At 42.1% G+C, this 27486-nt stretch overlaps 1 protein-coding gene across 1 annotated transcript in view; it reads left to right on the plus strand.

The window, feature by feature from the left end:
* ABCG1 (ATP binding cassette subfamily G member 1) overlaps positions 1-27486 on the plus strand; it is a 63666-nt gene that overhangs the window by 21728 nt on the left and 14452 nt on the right. The window contains exons 3-7 of the mRNA XM_084843803.1: positions 18366-18483; positions 20041-20173; positions 24040-24090; positions 25737-25882; positions 26974-27097. Of these exons, the coding sequence (XP_084699929.1) occupies positions 18366-18483; positions 20041-20173; positions 24040-24090; positions 25737-25882; positions 26974-27097 (572 nt within the window). The remainder of the gene's footprint in view (positions 1-18365; positions 18484-20040; positions 20174-24039; positions 24091-25736; positions 25883-26973; positions 27098-27486) is intronic.

Here is a 27486-nt window from a genome sequence, read left to right on the forward strand (position 1 = left end):
GGGACTTACTTCTGAGTAGACATAAGATCGCCCTGTAAGTCTGCAACCCTCGGCACACTTACTTGGGGGTAAGCCCCATTGAACTTAATAGGGTGCCCTGAAACAACAGAGGACGTTGCTTGGGGTGCGGGATCAGATGTGTTTCCCTTTGTTGCAGGGAGGCATTTTACCCTCTTCCTTCTCCAACTGAGAAATGCAGAGGCAGGAGAAGCAATCAGTAGGCGATTCTTGCCCTTGCTCCTGTCAAATCTCATCCTGACCATGCCCCCAGCAACTGAAAACAAACACCAACAGCAGACAGACACAGCAGTTTCTTCCACTATTGGAGAATTTCATAGGAAGGTCATGGCGTGCCTGTTCCATGGGCTGGAAAAAATACCACATTTTTTGCGTTTAGGGAAAACATGAGTTAGGCTGGAGGAAATGACGGGAGACATCCTGGAGGGTAACGGCGTCATGTAAAGAGCCCGCAAAAGTCCGAGAGAGAGCCATCTCAATAGCAGGATAAATGTTCCATGTGGTGAACCTCCGGTTTACAAATTTCTCAAGAGGCTCAGTCTACCTATCTTGGTAGACCTGGTGCCCAGGCCTTATTGCTGCTTAGTCACCAGATCTACCAAAAATGGTAGACCTGTTTTCTGATGCTATTAGGGCTTTTTTAAAATATGTAACCATACACAAAATGTACAGTTCAAGGAAAAGTATGCAATTCTAAAAGAACTTTGCTGTAGCTCAACATTCAAGCCGTGTGAAAGTTGCATTGTTAGCTGATGTGAAAATGGCTGATAACAATGCGACAAGTAAAGTGAGTAGTCCGGGCTCCTCTAGAACCCTAAAACCTGATCAAGCAGACTCCACTGCTAAAGACACTCCCCAGAGACTCCACTGCTACCCTCTAGAGCTGCCTTCACCAACCTGGTGCCCTTCCGATGTTTTGGACTTCAATTCCAATCAGCCAGCATGGCCAATGGTCTGGAATTCTGGGGTTGCAGTCCAAAACATCTGGAGGAAGCCAGGTTAGGGAAGACTGCTGTAAAGAATGTTCACTAATGTTTCCAAGTTAAAGGAAATCATTCTAGGATGAGGCATATGAAGTTGTCAATGTTATGATAAGGCAGGTGAGGTCATAAAATATATGTTGTTATATTTTTAAGACAGCTGTACTCTGTCTGTGCATCTCTTGTTTTTCAATCTCTCACTCCAAATAAAGTTTTGTTGGAGTTTGTGATGCTTCTTGAGTATAACACTCTTCTGCTAGTGCTGTTTAATTCCTAGGATCTTCTACTACTCTGTGTAGGCTTCTAAAAGTCATGGAATGTGACACTAAGCAACTAAGAGCACACGTAAGGAAAGTGCACAGATGTGTTGTCGCAGTGCGTGCTGTGCGCATGAATTACAACTACAAACTACTGTGAAGCTTTGCCCCACCCCCCAAATTCCAGCGGATGCCTATGCATACACGAGTCCTATTGAAAAGTATCTGCAGCTTAGAACAGCCTTCCCCAGCCTCGTGTACCCTAGTGTAGTATGTTGAACTACAACTCCCATCATGCCCAGTATTAACACATGACATGAAAAAGTAGATATATTTCCACTTCTGATGAAATATAAAACATTGGGCCAGCATGGTTTTATTTATTTAACATTACATCAAGGCTTCGTGTAATGGTGGAACAATGGCTGTGATCCTTTTAACTTTCCAGCCCTTTGGTATAGGATTAGTGGGACCCCAGAAGGTATAGTCTCCATCCACTGCTATTGCCATTGCTCAAAGTTGTTTTTAGATATATGTTGTCTCTGTGTATACTGTCTGTTTGTATGTTCTTATGTAAATGATTTTTAAAGTTTGTAAACTTCCCAGAGAGCTTTGGCTATGAGGCGGTATAAAAATCTAATTAATAATAGTAATAATAATACAGCATTTGTTTCCCAAAGAAATAGCACTGACTAGAGCAGGAAACATGGCACCCTGTTAGGCATCTGCCACCTGAATCAGCTGAAACAACTGAAACAAAAAATAATGTTCTAGCACTTTAAGAGCGAACATATTTATGAACACTTATACCATTTGTTAGTCTTTATAAGGTTCTTCTTTGGTTTAGATCAGGGGTAGGCGACCTGCTGCCCTCCAGATGTTTTGGACTACAGCTCTCATAACCCCCAACCATTGCCCATGTTTGGGCTGTAGCCCAAAACATCTGGAGGGTACTAGGTTGTCTACCTCAGGTTTAGTTGATTTAGGTGGGTCCTCTTACTGCAACAGACAAACATTACTAAGGCCAGTTTGCCTAAGAATCAATAATCTAGTTAGGAGCCATATCGGATACAGGTCCTGGTACTTATTCTTACATTATTGATCATGTGTACTTTTGCATGTGCGCACGCACACATATACACACAAGGATGTACACAGAGTCTTTGACACCGCTTGTACTCTGGCATCTATACAGAATCTTTTCCACTATGTAGCAAAAGCCTCACCTACCTTTTTAAATCCTCACCTACAGGCCATCCTCTTATTTGTCAAGGAGGAAGTCCAGACAAACAATTGATAAACTTTGGGCTTCAGTGCCCCACTCAGACCCCAACTGGGCTGGAAAAACAGTGATTTGGATCCAGACTTAGACTTAAGTAGACCCATTTACATCAATGGGATTTAATTCCATCATTACCAGTTTAAGTCCGGTTATTTCAATGGGTCTACTGTAGGTATGATTAAATCTGGATGGACCCCTGTGTCTTATGGGAAAATCTGGAAGCAGCATTTTCCTTTTCGTTTTATCGCTGATACTATTCTAAAGAACCAACAGAGTTGTATTTTAAAAAAAATAATTCCTGCCCTACTTCTCAAAGGAAAATTCATTCGTGTTTTCCAACTGTGAACAAGTATAAATACACCACATCGATATCATTTAGTGCAATTAATTGCAAGGTCCATCATGTAAAGTAGGAAGCTGTTTTACAAATGAGAATCAAGTAAAATAATCTACCGGGACAGTTTAAGAGGCCAGGCTGATTTGGAGATAAGCCAGAAATGAGTCTTCTCTCAGATTTAACCTAAGCTAACCTGACCTGGATAGAGACCTACCTAGAGAAGTAGAATTTCAGCAGTATACTTGGGACTGTGTGGAAAATTTGTCAATGTTGTGAAATAGATATTTGCAGAGATTTCTATTTTCTAATCTATTGTCTCACTTAAAAAAAATACACAACTTTGCTTGTGTATTTTAGCTGAAGTCTTGAAGAATATTAGTTTCCTAAAAATTGTTAAATTCTTTTTTGCCATTTGATTATCCTGTGTAATAACTTGAAATGAATGGAGGACGGAGAGCGTAAAGAGGGACTGAATGTCCTCTCTGGAAAGGATGAACATTTATTTTCTGTGTTACCATTTCTCTTGAACAAGGTATTTATTATAATTTGACTTGCCAGACTCTTCAGAAGTGGCAATACAAGTATAGACAAAAAAAGAATAAATTCAATATGGAGATGCCAGCCATTCACAATATAATGAGGGTTTTTGTGTAGTGATGTGATTTGTTTCCAACAATTTGTGATTTGTTTCCAATGGGAAACTGCATACTTTGGAGGAATGTTTTGCTTATACCTGTTTGGATTTTTTTTAGAGGATATTGATAGTTCTTAACAAAAAATTGCTGGAATGCATGGTTTGTGAAATCAGAAATAAAATGACATAGAGATTATGCTGTCACATCTATTAAATCATATAACGACTTGGAAAGAATAGCAGTATGGTGGCGGTCTGGTCCACAGCTGTCAAACTATGGAGGTAGAACAGTTGTGGAGAACCTCCAGCCTGCAGGTTGAACCTCCAGCCTGCAGGTTGTATCTTTCCTACCACCTCTTCTGTGAGGCCACACCCCTTTCCTCAGCCATGGCACACCTATCCAACCAGCCCTATTCCACCTCTCCTGGTATGCCTTGCCTTGACTCCTTGTGTGTAAAACATGCCTCTTTAACTTGAGTGATGTTACAGCTGAGTACTCCGGGGATCCATGCAACAACAAAATGCTCCAGTATGCTTGTTTTTAAATCTTGTTCTGGGGTGTTTGTGCCCTTGTGGTTCTTCATTCTTCTCTGAAGCGCTTTGTTCTTTTCTATAGCTCCTCCCCCTTCCCTGCGGCTGAGTTGAACAGCCTGCTCTGTCCTGTTTGGTCATGACTAAACTTTTTCTGGTGAGTTCATCCTGGATTTTTAGGTGTTTTCAGGGGAGGGGACAGGAGAAGTGCATTTTTGGCTGGCCTGCAAGGATGGGGGAACCAAATGAGTGAAAGTGAATCAATGATCTACGCCCCCACTTTTTTTTTCCTTTCTGGATATTGTGTGTGGGTGGGATGCAGGGGGCGGAGGTGAAAAGTGAAAGTGTATATGTGTTTTGCTTCTGGTTTGAATTTTGGGATGCAATCATGGGGCTGATTTTTGTTGTTGTTGGCTGGCTTTTGTCTGGAAGGGTGGAGGCGGCTGTAGAGAAGCTGAATTTGAATCTGGGCAGCTGGATATTTGTGCATATTTGTTTTGCACCTTTTCTTTTCAACTAAATGGAGCCATTTGTTTCCTTCAGCATTTACCTTTTTAGTGCTTAAAACAGAATAATGTGAATAAGTACACGGAAAAAATAGTAAGATTCATAGGTATGCAGATTATTGTATAGACGGCATAAATGGAGCATGGTTATTCTGTATGAGCATTGACTAAATTATTTACCCTTTTACTGTAGGATGAAAATGTATTAAATTGCCAGATTCAGTGCTGTCTGCACATTATTTTATTAGCTATAATTAATCCAAAATACTGAATGTAGGTCAACTAGGCTTCTTTGAAACAGAAGGAAGTTCAGTACTATTATGGTTGCTCACTTCTCAAAGTCTGAACTATAGGAACAGTAAGAATCAGCCTCCTGAAACCCACTTAATGCAATTCTTTTTCATTCTGCCAGCAGTGATGCACTCGGGTTACTATTTAATGCTTCTACACATTTCAGAAGAAATTATGATGGCTAATTAAAGTTGTTCAGGAATATTTTAATAGGTCCTGTGTTCAGTGTGTTGTCAGTGAAAATATTTTTCATTTCTGAGACATCATTAATGCAAATGATGCAGAAGAAAGCTAAAACACAGTTGTAACGTTCTAGACATAAACTCAAGAGCTGGAAAAGATCCATAACTTGTTTCCACATTCGTTGCAGGAGTTATTTTTAGTACTCAGGAGCACAGATGCTACCGATGCAGTAATTTCTGGAAAATTGTGAAAACCTACCTGTTCCCCCATACTTTTAGAAATATTTAGTAGTATCAGTTGTTTTAAAGGAAATTGGTGGGTTTTTTAAGGTTATGTCTGTTTTGTTGCATGTTTATCCTTTGTACATTGTTCTAAACATTTGGCTAAGTAGGCCTTGTAATTTTTTTTTAAAAAGGACTTTTACATAGCAATCTTATGGTCTCTCAACAGCATCCCTGGGGCCAGAGCATTGTTTCTAGAGAACCCCCTCAGAGGACTTAGTCAGAGCTCTGACCTCGGAGGGCTTTTTCTGAAGTCTGAGCCCCCCTCTTGGCTCCTCCCAGCCACTGTGGGGGTTTCCATGGTGACCATCTACTGGGACCTCATAGAGGGGGAGAAATTGGAGTATCAGGGGTGTGCTGGTGGACAGGAATGGATTAGCCAATGATCGGAGGGATCCCAAGCCCTCCTAGCCCCCAACCACACCGACAGCATAGAGGGAATGTTAAATGGGCTCTGAGGCCCATCTAGCAGATATTCCCTTTTCGGAGGACGGGGAAACAAAAAATGCCTCCAGTGTTCCTCCCGCCCTGCTGAGCCTCCAGGATCAGAGTACTCTGTCAATAGGGCTGCCTCGCCCTTAGGACTGTTCTGTTAAAAGCATAAAATGTTGTAAGTGGTGGCAGCATAATTGGCATAGACATCTCTTATCCCATCACCCAGTGTATGTTCTGTATGAATATTGGTCTGTCATCTTCATGAATGCCTGTGTGTTTCTTCTTGTCAGGTGTTAGATATATCCTGCCAGGAAAGGACTCTATCCATAAGCAATGAGAGAGAGAGAGAGAGAGAGAGAGAATCTATCTATCTATTATGATCCAAGATCAGTGCATATAAGCAACTAAAAGATCTATTTAAAAAAAACCTCACTGCTTTACCATGCAAAATATTTGTATAATGTTTCAATGATTTGAAAAGAAAACATTCCTAGATTCCAAGAAAAGATTAAAATTGTGAACCATGCAAAACGTATTTCATCAAATTTCCTTTTATTTGGAGAGGAACAAATGAACAGATCATGGTTTTTGAGCAAAATGCATCATGATTCCTAATTCCTCAAACCTGTAGGCATGAAGTTTGCCCTGTGCAATGCATCACTGAATCACTTGCATGAAGTCTAGTGGGAGCAGGGTTATTATCGTTCATTGACCCATTTAAGAGGCTCTCTCTCTCACATCACTCTCTAGGATGAGAGTGAGTGGCTGTACCTAGTTATGTGTAGTGTTATGTTTCTCACACAATCCTAGTTTCTGCTTTCAGGAACCACATCCTGACTAAGTCTCCTTATTAAAACGTTTTAGCAATCTTTTAGAGATAATTTAATGTAGAATTGTATCTGTGTAGGATAATTTATTTACATTTTAAAATAACACAATTCTCTCTAAAATTTAAGAAGGATGTTAAGTGCCATAGCCTTTTCTCCATCATTCTTCCTTCTCCCACCACACCAGTGCAAGCCTGCTGACTGCCTGGCTTTCTTCTGTTATGCTGGAGTTAAAGGAACCAAGTCGTGCATCTTGGCATAGCTTACAGAAGGGGTTGGCAACGTGGTGTCCACGGGACAGCGTGCCCCCAGAACTTTTCTTGGTGCCCACCAAGGTGGTGCTGAGTGTGTGTGTGTGTGTGAGAGAGAGAGAGAGAGAGAGAGAAAGAGAGAGAGAGAGAGAGTCTGTGGATGATGAGCCACGGTGTGAGAGAGTGTATATGTGGTGATCCAGAGTGAGAGAAAAAAGGAGATGGGGGAATGTGTTTGCTGGTAGAGGGATGAAGAAAGAGTTTGCCTTCTCTAAAAGAGTTTGCCGTATATCCCTCTTTGAACTAATGTCTTTTCAGACGTTACGTGGTGAGATTGGGAGCAGTCCTTGGGCTCACACAGTTTTCCCCCACAGTGTGCATAGCTAGGAACACAGCTTTATAAATAAGCCCACAAGTTACTCTCTCTCTCTCAATCTCTCTCTCTCTCTCTCTCTCTCTCTCTCTCACACACACACACACACACACACACACACAGTATAGCCTAAGAGGCTAGTAGCCTGCATTTCCATGCTGGCCATGGAGGAGAAAAGCCCCCTCCTCCATGGCCAGTATGGAAACACAGGTTATTAGCCTCTTAGGGTAATAAAAAGACATTGACTTCTACCAAGTGGGCTGGCAGATGAGGGACAGAGCACTCTGTCATATGTCCCCCCTCCCCCAGCACACACACACACACACACACACACGTGTTTCCTTGTTAATCATGGTGGAATATGCTTTCCTTCCTCTGTGGCTAACACAGAAACCAGCAGGCTGGAGGAGATGGAATGGGGTGATCAGTCCCTCCTCTACCAGGCCAGCCCATTCAATCACCAGTATGAAATTCCATGCAGTTGCTTGCATGGACTTCCTGGTTGCCTATGGATAACCCTTATCTTGGATATCATACCCAGATAATCAAAGGAAGATATCTCAGTCAGATAATCAAGGGATCTACCAGTTCAGACTTTACTTACTTCACATGGTGGGAGAGTGAGGGAAGAACTTTGCCCACCATAGTTACCCACAAGACCCCAAACCATAGTTTAATCCTAATTTATAAGCAGACTATGATTTGCAAATCATAGTTTGGACACATGGTAAACTATGGATCCCCACTAAGTAGAAGTAGACATTTTTAATCTTCTTGCCTCATATGTGGGAGAAGTGGACGACGATGTGCACGTGAGCCCAAGGCTTTCTGCTGCTCCTTCCTTATTCTCCAAACCAGGGTTTGGAGGATATCCTGAATTCAGCCACTGTGTAGAAGTCATGTTGGTGATGTTACATCCAGAAAGTTCTATAACTTTGGAAGATTCAGATTTACTGTTTCCTATTTCCTTCTTTTCATTTCAGTTAGTGTAATTGTTCATATTTTGTCCCTATGAATCCTAATCATTATTTGGAAGATGAATATGAGATATTCCATGACATAGCTAGACCTGCCTTGGCACATTATTGGATGTGTGGGCTGCGAGGAGGCATATGTCAGGTCCGGCTTTCTGACACCCTCTTGCAACCTCTTGCAAAAGAACAGAACAGTAAAGTTCTTTATTGCAGGACATCAGGTTACATGGACCAGCTTTTCAGCACTCACAGCAAACTGGGCAGCATTTATAGACAACAATAAATCAAAAAGCATAGGCAGAGGCTATCGGCACATTGCTTTGTTCAAGAGAAAGTTCCAAGGCTGGAATCTTCTCAGAGTCACAGAGTTCAAGTCCAGGAACAGATTTCAAGTCAAGATCTCAGCGGTACAGGCTTTAAGGCAGACAGGAGTACAGCATTCATGAAAAGTCCAGTCAAGGAAGTTTTTTGGGCAATTAAACTGTTGTTCCCAGCAAAGGCTCTTCAGTCTCTCCACTGGCTTAAATACAGGGGAGCTAGAATTCTCCTTCTGATGATCTATCGTGACAGGGGAATCTGGCCTGTAAGCAAGCACTACGTCTAAGAGGGCATCTCCATTTTGCCCTCTTTAGTTGATGCCTTGTCTTGGGAGACTCCCACAAAGCCCCCTCCCCTGTGGAAACTTCCTCCCATTCGGTTCTCACAATCTCAGGCTGTAAATCAGAGGCCTCGTTCAAGGCTGAATCTTGCAGCTGTGGCTGATAGGGAGTATCACCCTCATTCGTCTTGCAATCAGATGGGAAGCTAGGCAGAGCTGAGCTCCCAGGCCCTGGGCGTCCCATGCCTGGACTGGGTTCTAAATCATCCTGCTCTAAATCTGAATCAGACTCTGGCTTCAAAGCCTTAGGGCTCACAGCAACGCTTGGTCTGGGCCCAACAGTATAAGTAACCTTTTAGTGTCTCTTTGGCTCACAAATGGCAAACTGACCTTAACATTTAGCCATTCCATTTTGTTATTGCTTGCTTTAGCAGCGCAAGTTCTGTTAAGGTGTTTCTGCCAGCCAGAACTATATTGTTACTGCCTGCTTCAGCCATGTCCTTAACACCACATTTTTGGTTCGATGAGTATGGTAGCTGGGTGCTGCTTCCTCCAACCTGCTCCTGATTCTTGTGACTCCACCCAAGATTCATATTCCATTTGGGGATTAGAAAACCCTGACTTAGTACTCTCCAAGTATTTTTTTGTTTTGTTAATTTGGTTCCAACATTTTTATGTATAAGTGTCCCACAGAACAAATAAGGTTTACAATCTTGGTGGCTGACAAGACTAGTACCACTTACATGACAATCCATACAGTGAATGGATGCAGTGGGGGGCATGAAGTGCTGTGGCAAGCCCCACCTGATCTTATACACATTCACTTGTCTGTCTGTATGGTATACAAAGGTATACAAATGGCACAGTTAGGGACCATGGGAGAAATCTAACGTTGTGTGAGTGGACTTCTACTCACACAGTGGAATTTTTCTGTGACTGCAAGTCAGAGGGGCTTGCCCAAGGAAAAACGGAGGTGAAGGGAGATGGGTTCTGCCATGTCATACCAAGAGGGAGCGGGGGAATTGGAAATACATAAAATGCTTACTATCCAAGTAGCCATCCAGTTGCAGATCCCTTGAGAAACATTTTCAATAAAGTTTTGGCCTGTTAACCAAAAACGATGCTGTCTTTTCTCTTTATTTGGGGGTCTGGCCTCAGTCATCTGTGTCCTTATTACTTTGTTGATTTTGAATAATTTCAGCAAGATTCATCTATATAGAGGAAGTTTTTAATGTTCTTTTAGAATTTTAAAGGGCATAATGTTTCCAAAAGATATGAGTTAACATGCATACAAACTCACCATATGGCAGTCAACGATGAAATTGTAGCAAAGGACATGTAGCTAGGCAGGAAAAATGAGGTCACGCCATCCACTAAACTTTGTGGCCACAAATGTTATAGTGTTAGGGGTCTATCTGCCTAGTGGACTGTCATGGCACATTCGTTTCTCTGAAGAAAAGCATTATTCAGTTATTAAAGTTATTCAATGAACAGACTGCATGGGGAAGAAAAGCATGGCATGAACAGCTTTATAAAGAGCCATAAACTTTATTTAGTCAAGACTTTGTTCTGTGACTACATAATGCTGTCTGTCGGATCTAATGCCTAGCTGAAATTTAATCCATGCCTCTGAGAGAACAATAAAGTTAAGGAGGTCTATTAGAGTTTCTTGAATTTAAATGCTAATTCAATAAACAATTTGAACTTTTTTCAATCCAAGCCATATTTTCTTACCTGCCCGATACCTACTTTTAGACAAAGGTACATATAGTGCCTAGTGCTGTCCAAAGTCTTAGTTAAGGGATCAGCGTTTGTAATCTCAATCCATGTTTCAATCCCTTGGAGATAAATAGTCGTGTCCCCTTAGTGGAAGATGTTGGTTGGGACACATGTTGATATTAAGAGTTTATCCCATTGGCAATCTAATTACTTCCTACCCATTTATGGGGACATATTCCCAAAAGGCATTCCTTCCTTTTATAGTTCTGACTCTGTGAGTGTCTTGAGACAGGGTTGATTCACATACAAAATATTTGCCTAGGTTTTGAAATCCTAACAGGTGAAGGCCTTTTTGTAAGATAGTTTCAGTAATAAATACTGTAGAAAAAAGAAAATATTCTTTTAGTGTCTCTTTAGCTCACAAATGGCAAATTGCCCCCAACATTTAATCATGCTATTGCTTCTTTGAGCAATACGAGATCCGTTGAGGTGTTCTTGCCAGACAGCACTATATTGTTACTGGAAACTGACTGCTCCTGATTCTTGTGACTCCACCCAAGGTTCATATCCCATTTGGGGACTGAGTCTTTAGAAAACTTTAGAAAACCCTGATTTAGTACTCTCCTCAAGTTTTGTTGTTGTTGTTGTTAATTTGGTTCCAACATTTTTATGTTCAAGTGTGCCACATAAGAAATAACAAATAAGGCTTACAATCTTGGTGGCTGACAAGAATAGCACTACTTACATGACAATCACGGTGAATGCATGCAGTGGGGGGCATGAAGTGCTGCATCAAGCCCCACCTGATCTTATACACATTCACTTGACTGTCTGTATGGTCTCCATAGGTATACAAATGGCACAGTTAGGGACCATGGGTGAAATGTAACGTTGTGTGAGTTGACGTCCACTCATACAATGAAATTTTTCCTCCCTCCCTCCAATAGTCCTCCACGCTTCCCAATATCTGGGTCTCCTAGCCCTCCTGAGCAGATCTTTTGGGGGAAGATGCAGGGAGCTGCAGGGAGGAGGACTAATCCCCCCCCCCTCCCCGGCATTCTGCAGCCAGAAGTCTTCAGTTGGCAGAGGCACACTAGTTGGGTTCCGCCCCCCTTTTTGTACACATATATAGTCCGTAATACAGGTGGCTAAGTGTGCAGAGGTCAGAGCTTGCTGACTTGCTTCCATGCCTCCCATGCACATTCATTATATGCACAATTGTCACATGAATAGTGCTAATATCTAACAAGGGAGACAAAATAAGTTTTCTTGACTCTGTGAACAGCTTGGGAGATGCTGCCTCTATTCATTTCAGTTCTGAAGTTAACCCCAAAATATTTTAAATAGTTTAATCTTGAATCTTCTCAAATAAGTGCCAGAACATGACCTCCTGAGGAATAAGGACTTGATTTACTTTTTATTTGGAAAACGTTTAGAATGTCTTGGGTTGCTTGGTGCTTTTAAACATAACCTATATCCATGGATAAAATGATAATTTCGCTAGAAATGTACTTGTATTGTAAAATATTTGTAGCCACTTTGTGCAGACGTTTCATTTTCACCTGTTGAGAGATCTTGTGTGAACAGAGGTTGCTATGTCGTTACTGTAATTATTTTTTATTATTAATAATAATTAATAATATTTTAGACCTCCTACAGTAACATGGTACTATACAGCAATCAAAACAAAGGCACATAAATAATCAGAGTATGTAGGGACTTCACAAACATTAATTTGACTTCTGTTGTTAATAGAACATTGATTTTATACCAGTTGCAAAACATGCACTCATTTGGTCTAGTATAAGTGACAGGCCATAGCTTTATTCATTGCAAACTATGCCATGGCCAGAAAAACATTTCCAATAACTAGGTGTAGTACTTTCAAGACCACATGTATGTATATTTTTAGAAACAAGCTCTCTGGAAACTATTTAGTGATTGTGATAAAATTTACTTATGTGTTGTTTATTTTAAGCATTTATATGGTGCTTCTCCAGCATGTGTTAAAAGCAGCTGACAACACTGGGAAAAAGAAAACGATAGTAATAATCACTTCAAACAAGCACTTACTCCAACTCTAATGGAACAGCTATTAACATTTCTCCAAGGTAGAGACTGTACTCTAAGGCAAAGTATAATGGGGTTGGAAGAGTCTTGATTGTGATCTCTTGTTCCTGTCCAGTCCAGTCCTGGAGAAATCCAGTGGCTTACCTGGAATTGTTCCAAATTGGTTAGTGAGATCAAAATCAATGTGGCCAATGAATATTTAAAGTAGGAAAAAACACAGCATGTTACTTGCTTGATGATAATAGTATGTTTGTTCTAAGGTCTCATGCTAAGGAAGTGCTTTGTTTCTCTTTAAAGTAATTGAGATGGTTTTATATGGTAATGGCGGAGTGCAATATATTCTATTGAACGTTTAATTTTTGTTGTGAGAATATGATAGTAATAAATTATTGCCAGCAATTGTATTTATTAAAGCATGTTGACTGAAAAGCAGCAGTTTACACACTTGCCACCAGATAAGTACTCACAGTGTTCAGTTTATCATCTGAAATGGTTGAGTGACTCCTCTCTTCAGGCCATGATCACACAGCTGTTGCCTTTGCTGTTGATTTAGCACTTAGTACATAATCAGACACATGAAAGGGTTTCTCCTTGCATTGAATAGGGATGCCCAACAGAAAACAGTATATGCACAGCTTGTAGTGTTCCAGGAAACCTTTCTCCATTAGCTCCATCAGATGGGTAGGGGACCAGTAAGATGACAACACCCCTCTAATCTAGGGGTGCAGAACCTCAAGCCTGGATGCCAAATCTGGCCATCTTGAAGTCCCAATCCAGCACTCTGTGTTCTCCAAAAGGCCATACTTCTTGCTCTGGGGCCTCTCCCTTTCTCCCACACACCTTTCATTTTGTGATTTTCTGGCTTCTGTGCAGTTTTCTCCCCATTCCAGACAGTGTCAATGGCCTAAAATATAATTGTATTTTTGGCTCTGCCCACCACTGGAATGCAGTCCCAAGAGCTTCTCCAAAATGGAATTCAGCCCTTGGGCTGAAAGAGGTTCAACACCCCAGCTCTAATCCATTTGCTATCCAGAACAACATTGTCTAAATGCAATGGAGGTAGTTGTGATAGAGAAAAAGGCTGTGTTTGCTTCTATCATCACAGTGAGACTCTGTGTCATGTTTATTCTGCTTAAGTTTCCTACCCGTTTGCAATTTAGCAGTTTTCTTGACCACCTCAGTATCCTTGGATCCTTGATAAATCAAGGAACAGTCCTTGCCAAGGGCAGGGAGAGATGCTTTGGAGGTATTGCAATGGCCAAGGTATATCGTTAATTTCTGAGCGCAACCAACTTGTGAGCAGTCAAATATTCCTGGAATCAGTATATGTGTATCAGAAAAATTAGTGTTTCAAAATATATAATCACAGGAAGCATGTGGTGCCAATTTAGAATTTATCGGTCAACAGATTCTAAGAAAGATTAGCCTCAATGTTCTGCAACAGAAAGACTAGTTATTTATGTCTCTGAATATTTTTAATCATTGATATGGGATTATAAAGGGCATGATGCTGGTGTTACATAATCAACACACATCTACTTGGTTGACCTTCATAAGCAACAAGACCTTTCACCCATTTCCAGAAAGCATAATGTATGTCATTGTGCTTTATGATCTTAGTAGCCTGAAATGCTAATTTACAAAATCCAAGTCTTTAATTGATCCTGTACCCTTCCCCCTTAAAAGAAAAATAATGCAGCTATGCATGTGCTCTATGTTATGGGTATGATTTGTGGAGATTTAGCCAAATACTTATGAAAGTAGTTGGGGTGTACGAAACACTTACCTTGTTCCGCTGGGGCCATCCGTGTGGGGGGGAGGCACTCCGCCCCCCCCGGAATCTTTCCTGGCCAGCTCCGCTCCATGGCGACTCAGCGGAGCTGCCAGCTGGGGCCGCCCACAGCCGGACCTCCATCTGCTGCTGGGCTGCGGCCGCCATAGTGGCCGCCATTTGCATCCCTGCGGTAGCCGTGATAGGCTACGTATATATTTACGTAGCCTATCACGACGCCATTTGCGTCCCTGTCTTTTGCCGTGATAGGCTACATAAATATATACATAGCCTATCACAGCTACCGCAGGAACGCAAATGGCGGCCGCTACGCCATTTGCGTCCCTGCCTTTCGCCATGATAGGCTTCGTAAATATATAAACCGCTACGCCATTTGCGTCTCTGCGGTAGCCGTGATAGGCTACATATATATTTACATAGCCTATCATGGCAAAAGACAGAGATGCAAATGGTGTCCCTGCGTTAGCCGTGATAGGCTACGTAGATACTTACATAGCCTATCACGGCTTGGCAGGGATGCATATGGCGGCCGCTACGCCATTTGCGGCTGGAGCCCAGCAGCGGCCGGAAGACCACCTGGGGTCGCCTCCACCGCCAGGTAGGCTCTGTCCCGGGGGGATTCCGCGGGGTGGCGGGGGGGTTGCCCCGTTCTGCCACGGACTCCGGGGGCCCGAATTCTAAAGAATCTGGCCTCACTGGAGTCCATGGCGGAATTCTCCAACATCCCTAGAAAGTAGCAGTGTATAAGACACTTAAAGTGCAATCCTATGGCCGCTACTCAGTGACTAGACGGCCATAGGTTGTCCCAGTCGGTTCCTGGGAACCAAGCTCGAAGCCCGCACTTTGAGGTCAGTTCCTGGAGAACCGACCCCCTCCCGTGCCGCCTCATAGGCAGCGCGGATTGGCCCCACACTCCACGCTTGGAAGAGCAACATGGAGCAGGGGAAATGGGGCATTTCCGGGGGTGGGGTGGGGCAGGGAAGTTGGAAGTGCAGGTACGACGCATCCTATGTGTCGACTGGCCTCCCCTTCCCACACTCTGGGGTCCCGTGGCTAGATAGCCAAAATCAGCTGTCTAGCTGCGAAAGCAGGGCTACGATAGTGGGGAGGAGATCCTCTCCTCACCACTCCTCCTGCCCTGCACTGGATAGGCAGTCGCCCCTGAGCTCGGAGGAGACCGTTGATGCCGATAGGATTGCTCCCTTAAAATGATTAGGCTGGTTTTGCAATCCTGTCGAATACATTAATGCCTAGATTTACATTTCTAAAATATATTATTTTTCTTTTTCAGCATGTAAACCCATTTAAAAAGTAAGGCTCAGTATACCTTTGCACTTCCATACATAACAGCCTCCTTTTGCTCTCCTCCCCACTCAGTGAATGTTTAAAGGGACAGGCAGTGACTGAATGCTGGGTTAAAACAGTCTCCTTTCAAAGCAGCAGGGCTGACTCCCATCCCCAAGGTATTTCATTACTTCTGGGTAGACATAAGTCCCTGACCCATGCAGCTTTTCCCTTCTGCAAATCAGCACCGCTTCCACCAGCCCGCACTGAAGCCAGCTGAGGTCACATGAACTCCCAAGCTCCACTGAAGCCGCTGGGACTGGAAAACCCACCACAAATAGTGCTCCCCAAACCCCCAGATTTAGGGCAAGAAACGCCACATTAGCTACAGGGAGAGGCATGCGTCATCTGACCTGATAGACTTGGGGGCAGAACTGGAGTAAAAGCCTGGTGTAGATGAGCCCCTTGTCCCAATGCTAAAGTCAGTGCAAGTCCCAAGAGTTCAACATTACAAGCAAACTCTAGCTCCCCCCCACCCCCCTACTCACAGATCTGGCTTTCCAATATTTAATGTAGTCAAAATAACTTTCTCATATTCTTCCTACAGCTCGGTGTGTCCCTTCCTGGGACATTCTATACTAGGGTGGCCATGTCATTGTCCTCTATTTGAAGGCATCCTCTGTTTGAGGGGATGTGCTGTCTAATTCCAGTTTAAAGATAAATAGCCGTCAGAACTGTTGCCCATCAACAGATAGCACAAGGACATTAGGCTGAACAGGCTGACACACATGTCACCTTGCCATAGTCTTCCACACTATGGTGAGAAGTACTATATTTCTATTTAAATTTTAGTAATTATTTCTAAATCTGCATCTATACATATATTATTAGCACATGCAAATATTATGCAAATCACTGGCTTCTTTTGTTCTCTTGTTTGGCAACATGTTTCCTCTTTTTTTGCAATTCATAAGTGACCACCCCTTTTTATGTACAAAACTCACTTACCTTTTCGAAGGGTGACATTTGCGGTGGGGGGGAGGCGCTCCGTACCTCCTCCTGAAATTCTCTCCAGTTGGCTGCGCTCTGTGGAGATTCTGCGGAGCCGCCGGCCGGGGCCGCCTGCAGCTGGACATCCGGCCGCTGGGCAGCCTGCAGGAATGCAAATGGCAGCTGCCATAGCCACCGCCATTTGCGTCCCTGTATTTTGCCGTGATAGGCTACGTAAATATTCACGTAGCCTATCATGGCAAAAAAAAGCAACAACAGCGGACGCAAATGGTGGCGGCTACGGTGGCCGCCATTTGCGTTCCCTTTTTTTTGCCGTTTTAGCCTACGTAAATATTTACGTAGGCTAAAATGGCAAAAAAAAGGGAATGCAAATGGCGGCCACCGTAGCCGCCGCCATTTGTGTCCACATGTTTTTGTTTTTCCGTGATAGGCTACGTAAATACTTACATAGCCTATCACGGCCTCCACAGGGACGCAAATGGCGTCCCTGCGTTAGCTGTGGTAGGCTACGTAATTATCACGGCTATAATGAGGAAGCAAATGGCGGCTGCAGACGTGGCTGCCATTCGCACGTCAGCGCGGACGGCAGCAGGTAAGTGCTCCGTTTCGCGCGCCTTTCGTGGGCTGCGTGGACAGGGGGCTTTGTTCCGCCACGGATTTCGGGGGGGCGAATGCACTGGCATTCGGCCTCACTGAGATCCGTGGCGGAATTCTCTGACATCCCTACCTTTCACCAAACTTAACAGGCAGAACAGGTTAAGAAGACTCTTTTCTTCAATTGAAAAGCCAGTGGATCACCTTGAATTGCTGCCTTGGCAACAACCGTAATCCCTTCTGCCATTTTATACAAAGGATGCAAATACATGTTCAAGCCATCCAGTTTGCTCTATGCAGCTTCACAATATTTAATAAAAGGAAAGGATAGTTTACAACTTCTTTATGGAAGACACCAGTTTTTGTGTGTGTTCCCCCCAGTTCAAGGTCATGGAGGCATCCACCAAAACCCCTCTTTTAATTACAAATTAGTCATGAATCAGAGAAACAATTTATAGTGAAAATCTTGTTAACCTATAGCGCGCCCCTGTTAACAGTTTCCATGACAATTTGGGTTCAGTTTTATACAGATACACCAGTTTCTCTGATCTTGTGAGAAAATTCGAAAATAGGATTATGTTTTTGTTTTATTTTTATTTTTTCAAATAACCTTTTCCATTCAAGATTCAGGTATAAACTTCAAGCTTTGTATTTCTTTGCACAAATACGTATGCTTTACTGCCCATGGGAGCTTTCTGTGAGCTAGAGCCACAACACAAGTAAGTGGTTCTTCGACTGTGTGTTTTGGTACACAGAGAATCATAAAAATCCATTAAGCAAGAAAAGACATAATTTTTACACAATGTCTTTTGGTTGACAGCACAAAGCCCTTCCATCTGGAAGCACTCAGTATCAAACAAGTGCTTACACTGAAACCTACCAGAATTTTTCATGGTTGCCTGATAAAGTCTAGTTTATGGAGAGAGAGAGAGAGAGAGAGAGATTAAAGGCAATGCTGGCTGGGGAATGCTAGGAGTTGTAGGACTGTTTCTGTCTAAACATGCATAGGATTGTGCCCTAAGTCCCAAATAAAAACTGGCTTGGAGCTTCCCCAGAATCTAGTATGTTTGAACTTCTAGGAAAGCATGGAGTGGATTTCTAAATATTACCTCCCCCCCGCTTTTTTTTTTTTTACAGGTTTCAAGACTCTATTGAAAGGAATTTCAGGAAAGTTCAGCAGTGGAGAACTTGTGGCAATTATGGGTCCATCTGGAGCTGGGAAGTCAACACTCATGAACCTTCTAGCAGGATACAGGTCAGAGATTGTAAAGTTCAATTCACGGTTTGTGTTTTTTGGATTCATACTTAAGGTTTTGATATGGACAACTCAAATCAGAGAGCCAGGATTGGCTGCATCTCCTTGCTGAGTTTACACACTGACCCAGTTTGCACATCGTTAACAACCCATGGTTAACACTTGGGCTTGGTTGTTGGATTCAAACTCTGGGTTGTTCATCCCACAATAACCCAGAATTCTGGGTTCAGATGTCACAATAAACAACTCAGGGCTGGAGCATCACAGAGGTGTTTGTTGCAGCAGCAGTAGGCACATGGGCACGAGCCAGCACGCATGCTCTTCTCAACAACCCATGGTTTGTTAACCGTGCGTTGTTACGATGTACAGAACTGTCACAAACCTGGATTGTTCCATCTAATGTATAGAAAGACCCTCTGATTTTTGTTCTTAATCAAGTAATTTCACTCTGTATTTATAAAACACTTGTTTCTGAAAGCTTAATTTTATATCAGCACCACTTTCACTCAAGCCTGTTTCACCAGATTCTTAATGAATTCCCTCGTTAAAGGTCTACATTAAATACAATTAAATTTTAGTGGCACAAATATTTTCAGTCTGGATGCTGCATTATTGAAGGAACTCCAAAGATGGTACAATTAATACAGTGCCACCATTATGAGGGCTGGTTTGCACATTGCATGTTTGTAAACATAGGACTTGTCTAAATTAGGGATGTACAAAAGTCACTTACCTTTCGCGGATTATGTTTATGTTGGGGGGGAGGCGTTCCGTCCCTCCCCCCGGAATCCTCGACGGGGAGGGAGGCGCTCCGTTCCTCCCCCCCGGAATCCTCCGTGGCCGGCTGTGCTCCACGGCAGCTCCACAGAGCAGCCGGCCAGGCCCGGCCAGGCCAGAGCCGTCCGCAGCCGGATTTCTGGCTGTGGAGGGCTCTGGGAAAAACAAAAAACAAAAACCGCGTACGCAAATGGCGGCAGCTACGGCCGCCGCCATTTGCGTTCCTTATTTTTGCCGTCTTAATCTATGTAAATATATATGTAGACTAAGACAGCGAAAATAAGGGGAACGCAAATAGCGTAGCGGACGCTATTTGCTTTCCCCTTATTTTCGCCGTCTTAGTCTACGTAGATATTTACGTAGACTAAGACGGCCCAAAATAAGGAATGCAAATGGCGGCGGCCATAGCCGCCGCCATTTGCGTACGCCTTTTTTTTTTTTTTTTTACCCAGTCGTTTTAGGCTACGTAAGTTTTTACGTAGCCTAAAACGTCTGGGTAAAAAAAAACATGCGTGGCGGAATTCTCCATGGCCATCCGAATTCTCTGCCATCCGTAGTCTAAATTCTTGTGATTTCCAAAAAAGCCTTTGGACTGTTAGGTGAGTCAGATGCATTGGTAAGAATCATTTCACACTTCATGTTTACTTGCATATGCAGAAACAGGGTTGACTCACATGCCAGTAAAAAAAAAAGTAATGTGCAAGTCAAGCCTTAGTTTTGTTTGGCCTAAAGAATATGAACGAAAATTTCAGCCATTGTTCTTTCCTTGACCAATTTCAGAGAGACCGGGATGAAGGGGGAGATTCTCATAAATGGACAACCCCGTGATCTGCGTTCTTTCCGCAAAGTGTCCTGCTACATTATGCAAGATGACATGCTGCTTCCACACCTTACTGTGCAAGAAGCCATGATGGTAAATTTAAACAATAAATCTCTGCATGACTTGAGCTCTTGTTTTTTACTGTCATTACAGTCCCTTAGGGCTGCTTCAGACTTTATGCAACACTCATGTGTGCTGTGGGTTCAGACAACACAATAATCCACACTCAAGGGTTGAGTATGGATTGAGTGTGTGTTGTTGTTGAACTGCTGGTTGTTGAAACGTGGGTTATCGTGCTGTCTGAACCCATCCACGCCAACAAACCATGATTTGCTAACCATGAACAACCCATGAAGACAACCCATGTTTTGTTGTTGCGTTGTAAAGTATGGATTGTTTGTGGTTAACAAACCATGATTTGTTACTGCAGCTGGGTTCAGACAACACGATAACCCACATTTCAACAACAATCCAAGCTTCAACGACAACCCACACTCAGCCCATAGTCAGCCTTTGAGTGTGGGTTATCGTGTTGTCTGAACCCAGCCACTGTGTGTGGTGTGTTACACTGATATACCCATGACAAGCATAATTAATGTAAAGAGTGTAAAGTGGTCTGTAGACTTGGCCACTCTAATCTTGCTTCGGAGCAGTCGATGGGAGATTTGCCATATATATGAAAGTGAGACAGGGTCCAGTTCATGGAGAGGATCCAGAGGAGGATTGCCAAGCAGCAATAATTTATAGGTTCTAGTTTTGTTTTGTTTTTAAAGCTTCCATTACCGAATCAATATTGTGAAAGGGCTGATTCCTCCATTACTTCTCCACCACTACCAGGGGGTCACTTGCAAGCAACTCTCCATACAGGAGTCAAAACTAATGTGTGAAGTAAAAACACATGGACCTAACAATCTAATCTATGTGGAAAGTGGTTTATTTATAATTTTATTTACTTGTTAGATTTCTATACTGCCCAAGTGGCAAATGCCCTCAGGGCAGCTTACAGTCATAAAAACAACAACAATAAAAGAAACATAAAATAAAACAAAAATTCAACAATAAAAATATCAAAGTGATTCAATATTAAACATTTAAAGCATTAAAAAATCCAGCATTAATAATCTAAGCCACAGATTAAGTATTAAATGCCTGCTGAAAGAGAAGATGCCAGGCTGTTCTCCATAGGAAGGGCTTTCCAGAGAAGGTATTTGATGTACAGAAGAGCTTGTCTTGTCAGTGGCAAAGGGCTGAAGCAAATGAAGGCCCTTTCCAGCCAGCCAGTTCTACAGTTTAGCTGCAGTTTTGTTTCAGTGATACCCAGCTCTAGTCTGTGTTGCCCTTCCCTCTCCCCTTCTAGCATGTCTGTCTTGGGGAGCCACCAGAATAAAACTTCCTTGTCTCTTCCTTCACTTCCTTGTAACAAGGTTGTATGTTCTCCATAAACAAGCACTGGACTTGAAGGCAAAGCCAAACCCTCTTCTGGCATGATGCCGGAGCAGCTGAACTGAACAGACACATCTAAAAATGTGTCATCTAGGGCTTCTGGGAAATCAGCCTGCCAGTTCTGTTTAGGTCTGCTGAGCCTTTGGCTACAGGGTCAACGTCTCTGGAATTTCTTGGTCTGCGTGTGGGCAGCAAGGTCAGACCAAAGCTGCTAATTTTGTTGTTATATATAAATCTTATTATTATCATGAGGTCATTCGGAAATACGATTTTCCTAGGTCATTTATTTGAATGATATGCAAACATAACATCTTTAGTATCAAATGTTTCAGAGTAGCCTCTTAATTATAGTTGTCTTAAGGACGCATTTGCTTGATTTTGGACAGGGGGGGAATTCAGATATGAAATTGTCCTGTTGAATACCTCCTTGCTGTCAAACCAATTACTTCTCAGTTTTAACTTAAAAAAATTAAAGTAACACCATAAGAAGAGCTATGCTGGATCAGACCAAGGGTCCATCTAGTCCAGCATTCTGTACACACAGTGGTCAACCAGCTGCCCATAGGAAAAACAAAAGGAGGACATTAGTACAACAGCACCCTCTCGCCCCAGCAACTGGTATACACCAGCATACTGCCTCTGATATTGGAGGTAGCATATAGCCATCAGGAGTAGTAGCCATTGATAGCCTTATCCTGCAGGAACGTGTCAGCATATAAGAAAGCATATAACAACATCCTACAGGGGTGTTGTGAGAAAGAGAGGCGTAGTAGCATGTCTGTTGGCCTGTTCAGATAGAGTTAGCATGCTAATCATTGATAACCTAGGTGGGCCTGCTGCTGATGTGTTCAGGCCACAATTAAACATGATGAGGTTCATGTGAAATGCTTGAGTCAAGCTGATCCAAGTTACAGCCTGAAAGGATGAACGTGGCGAGTGCGAGATTTATACAATTTGTTACCCTCCTTTCTCATCAAATTGATTTCTGATCTCTTTAAGTATACTGTATGCAACTCCCTTCTTCCCAAGGTTTGTTTGAGCCTAATAAATTATTCAAATATAGAATCAGGGAGGAAGGGAAGTGGTATAAGTACTCTTACAGGATCATACCACTTCTGAATAGAGATGAAGCATTGTTTGTTTGTAAGCACCCTCATATCAAAGTCACCTTGCACATGGAAAAGTTGGATATCAAGGAGAAGGCTTCGAATTAGCCTTGTCCTTGATGTGTAAAATATTTCTATATGTAGGACATTTTTTGACATGGGAATACTTTCCAACAAGCAATTCTCCCTATACAAATGTCTGAGAATATATAGTTGCAAAGAGGTATGCCTCTTTGCCTCTTCTGAACATGCCAGTCAGATATATTTGGGGGCAAGGGTTTAGGGGCCAGAAATCAGTAAGGGGTATTTTAGTAGTTTTTCTTTAAACCATATTTTTTTAAATGTAGTGTGCGATACAATTTTGTACCAAAAATTTGTTTAAATAAGCTCAGTATTTACCCAGAGACACTAAATCAAATACTTATATATCATTATAGAAATAAGTCAATATCCAATATCTGTTTGTTAGTTGCTATGGTGGCCACTTATGAATTATCAAAAAAGAAGAAATGCATCACCAAAGAAGAGGACAATAGAGGAGACAAATTTGCATATGCTGATTTATATGTATAGATGGATATTTAGAAAAAATTATTACAATTTAAATAGAAATAAAGTACAACTCTCCATAGTGTGGAAGACTGTGACCAGGTGACCTGTGTGCCTTGCTCAGTCTGCTGTCCAGCAATTCCTCCTGATGCTTCTTTATATCTTTAAACTGGACTCGGACAGTTTGACAGCCCTTCAAATAGAGGACACCTTCAAAATAGAGGACAGTTCTCTGGCAGCCCTTCAAATAGACGACTGTCATCTGTAACACATGGCTACCCTAAGCTACCTACCCAGATTATTTCCAAGTCAGCCACAAGCAGAACACACACAATTAGGGAAAAGTGGAACACCTTTGAGACATTTCCGTTGTCTTATTAAATCCGATTTCACTATTCCTCAGATGCTTCAGTTGTTGAAGAACAATCACATATGCCTCAAAAAAATTTTTTGCTGAAAACTGGTGGCATCCTGGAAGTGTGCAGAACTCCCTGAAGGAGTTTGCAAGGCCCTGTTGAAACTCTTTTGGCTCCTTTCCAAATTTTACATATATTTTGTCTAAGGAAGGACCCTTCAAATGTAGCTTTCAATTACTTTTCAGTAATTACTATCTATTATTGCTTGTCATCTTACACCAACAGATATTCATCCTAACTCACCCTGTACTTTGTCATGAATATTTAATCTCTTAAAGTGCTGTTTTCTGCAGAATAATCGCTTTGTTTTATTTCTGTTTCAAAGGAGCAGCCATATTAGCCACAAAAATTATGTATTGTAGGAATAGCATGTAGATCCATAGCATGACAGAGGCCCCAAAGATCACTGCTCCTAACAAGGATCATATTTGTGCTGATATTTTAGGTATCTGCTCACCTGAAACTTCAAGAAAAGGATGAAGGCAGGAGGGAAATGGTATGTATATTACTTGGCTCATGGAACAAATTTGACGCAGGTTGAGTTTTTTCCAATGTAATTGTAAAGAACAAGCTGCAAATTGGCACCTTTTTCTTGTGTGGGAAGAAATACGTATATCTGAAACAAATGTATTTAGAAGATTTTGTAGGACATTTGTGCTGGGGGTGGGGGGCAGATTTATGGTAATGGCAGTCAAAGGGTTAAAGTCACCGAATATAAGAATAAGAGGGTGGAGGGTAAATATGCTTAACTAAAGCATTCACAGAAGTCCTCAGACAATGACAGGGATGTTTCATTAAACAATTGGGTATTATATTCTTAGCTAGATTTGCAACTCAGGTTTTGATCTTTAGTAGGCAGCATTATAAATGGTTGTTACCAATATATAGTTAAAAAGGCATTAATTACTGCAAAATATATATTATCTATCTATCTGGGAAAAGAGGGCATTGAAGAAAAGTTGTACTGAAAGATAAAATCCAGTTTTATCAAAATGTTTCTAGTTAAAAATAACTCTATAGAACATGAGGTATTCATTTTTCCTCTACCTACTAGACAGGAAATACACTTCCTCTCTGTGGTAGACAAAGGCACCCTGGGAAATGGAGAAGTGAGCCTTACTGTGATACTGTTTGCATGGACAAAAGGAGTATGGATTCAGTTTTCTTTAAAGAGAACTCCATAGTCATGCTCCCTCCCAGCTTTAACTCCTTCATTGACAACAGAGTTGTCAATAAAATATTAAAATAATATTAAAACAGTTTGAGATATGGCCTAACAACAACTAAAAAGCTTTGGAAGGGCATAGTAGACTTGCATGAGAAGCAGAAGCTCCTGCATGTATTCTGCTCCCTAATAGCAAAAATACCATTTTGTTTCAGAGCCTTTAGTACAGGGGTGAGCAACATCTAGGGGTCAGGGCACTGGAAGCTGGTAGCACCGATTTTCGTGGGGCAGTGAATCCATTCTGGGTTTCAGTCAGAACTCTAAGGGAGCTATCCAAGGTGTGGAATCCTATCCCCAAAATAGGTTCAGCACCTTGGATAGCTCCGTTAAGAGTTCTGACTGAAACACAGACTGGATATATAGCCCCACCAAAATTGGAGTCACCAGCTTCCACTATGCCAGGGGCCCATTGCTCTCTAGAGTGCAAACCCACCAGGGACTGCACCCCACTCTACTGAATTTTTTGCTGCCCTTGCTGCAATCACTAATTTTGCCATGGCAGCAAAAATCACAGTGATTTTGCCGGTAAACAAGCCATGTCGGGAGTTCACGCCTTGCAGAATCTTCCAAGCAGAATGACACTTTTGTGAGGCTTCCAGGAGTGCAATTCTGCTTGCAAACAAAGGTCATGCTCCCTGAACACTTTGTTTCCCTGCAAAAGTACCAGAATTTTTGCTACCACTGCAGCAGATTTGGTAGTTGTGGCAGCGGAACACAGGTTTGGTGCAAAAACAGTCATGCTGTAGTAGATCTTGCCCACATATTTATCAGTTTTTCTTAGCATCTAAAATGAAAACAAAATGTTGATAATCTTGGGAAGCCAATTATGCCTCAGATTTCACATTTGTATATCACAGAACCAAATATGAGCAGTAGTTCTAGAAACTGTTTGTAATATTCCTGTTGTGTTGTTCCAGGTAAAAGAGATCTTGACAGCTCTAGGTTTGCTGCCTTGTGCCAATACCCGAACTGGAAGTCTTTCAGGGGGGCAGAGAAAGCGTCTTGCTATTGCTTTGGAGCTGGTGAACAACCCACCAGTTATGTTTTTTGATGAACCCACTAGGTAATTTGTGTTTCATAGGAAATATAGATGATTATAATGATATACACTGTAAGATGTACTATTCTTTGAATAACAAATAATGGGAACTTCCCTTTATTATTACATTACATTTATATCCCACCTTTTTTCCTCTTGCAAGAAATCCATAGTGGCTTACATGGTCCCCCTCCTCTCCATTTTATCCTCACAACAACAGCCCTGTGAGATAGGCTAAGCTGAGAGTCATTGACTGGCCCAAAGTCACCCAATGAGCTTAATGACCAAGTGTAGACTAGAACCCAGATCTCCCGAGTCCCAGTCCAACACTCTAACCACTACACCACACTGGCTCTCATTGACTTCAAAGTGTGAAGTAGACACTCCTAAGAAAGTGCAGGCACATTCCACAGCCCTACATTGTATGTTTGGATTTGGCAGTGGACTAGAATGATAATCCATGCCTTCTCTCTCCCATTCAGCTCAGTGCACATAGCTGTGTGGTCTGTAATCCCCTGTGCACTGTTGATTTATGGCAATGGAAGTGGCAACACCCCCCCAACCCGAATATCTTACCTATATATCATTTGGTAGCTTGAGAGCTTTCTTTCATCAGCATGCACAAAAGTCCCTTGCAATCAGAAACCTTTGCATGAGTGTTCTAGTATAGATGTCATTCCTTTTAAAAGTTCTTGTCCAGAAAGCAGGTTTTGTTCTGAATTTATGAAATGGAGGCCAACAAATGTACTGAGATGTATAAGTACTTCAGAAACAAGATCCTTTAAAAATAGGACATATATTACTGACAAAAAACTATACGGTGGGAAACAGCTTAAAAAGGAGGGAGGGAGAGAGAGAGAGAGAGAGAAAGGTACTTTATGGAATAGAAATCTTCTTGATGTAATGGAACCTGGCAAGAGTAACCTTGTAATGACAAACTAAAATGTGAAAAAACAATGAGAGATGGTGGTTGTATTAGGCAAAGCCCACTGGAATATCTCCTGTCCACATCTGGGTGAAATTGCAGAGTTCCTGTTCATTTAACTCCAAGAGCCTATTTTGAACATTAGTCTGTGGAAAAACAAACCTGACCAACTACTTTTTCTTTCTCTCAGTGGCCTGGACAGTGCATCTTGCTTTCAAGTTGTATCCCTGATGAAGGCCTTAGCACAAGGTGGCCGGTCCATCATCTGCACGATACATCAGCCCAGTGCCAAACTCTTTGAGCTCTTTGATCAGGTACTGTTTTGATTTGTGTGTGGGTGGTGGTGGTGGGGATACACTGATGTATAAATATTGTGCCCAAGATTGGATCATCTTTTCTAGGGCACAACACTGAAATATCATAATGTTCCACATGTAATGTATTAATACACAAAATGATTAGCTTTTAAAAACCCAGTTCATAGTCAAAGTATATTTTGGTCCTCTTTCCCTTCCTGCATAAGCTTCCTGTTTTAAAATTCTCTGGGTGTTTTAAGCGGTGTGTCTTTCCACCTTAGATATTGGCAGGCATCCCTGTGAGACATCAGGGACATATCTTGGGAAGGGAATGAATGAGGGCGGGAGCATAGAAATGTATTTTCAGAAAGCTTTACATTTTCAGGAAGGTGGCAAATGCAGAGTAC

Source organism: Heloderma suspectum, chromosome 3 (assembly GCF_057233095.1).
Source record: "Heloderma suspectum isolate Gila_16-S chromosome 3, 16-S_ref, whole genome shotgun sequence".
In the NCBI taxonomy this organism is placed as follows: Eukaryota; Metazoa; Chordata; class Lepidosauria; order Squamata; family Helodermatidae; genus Heloderma; species Heloderma suspectum.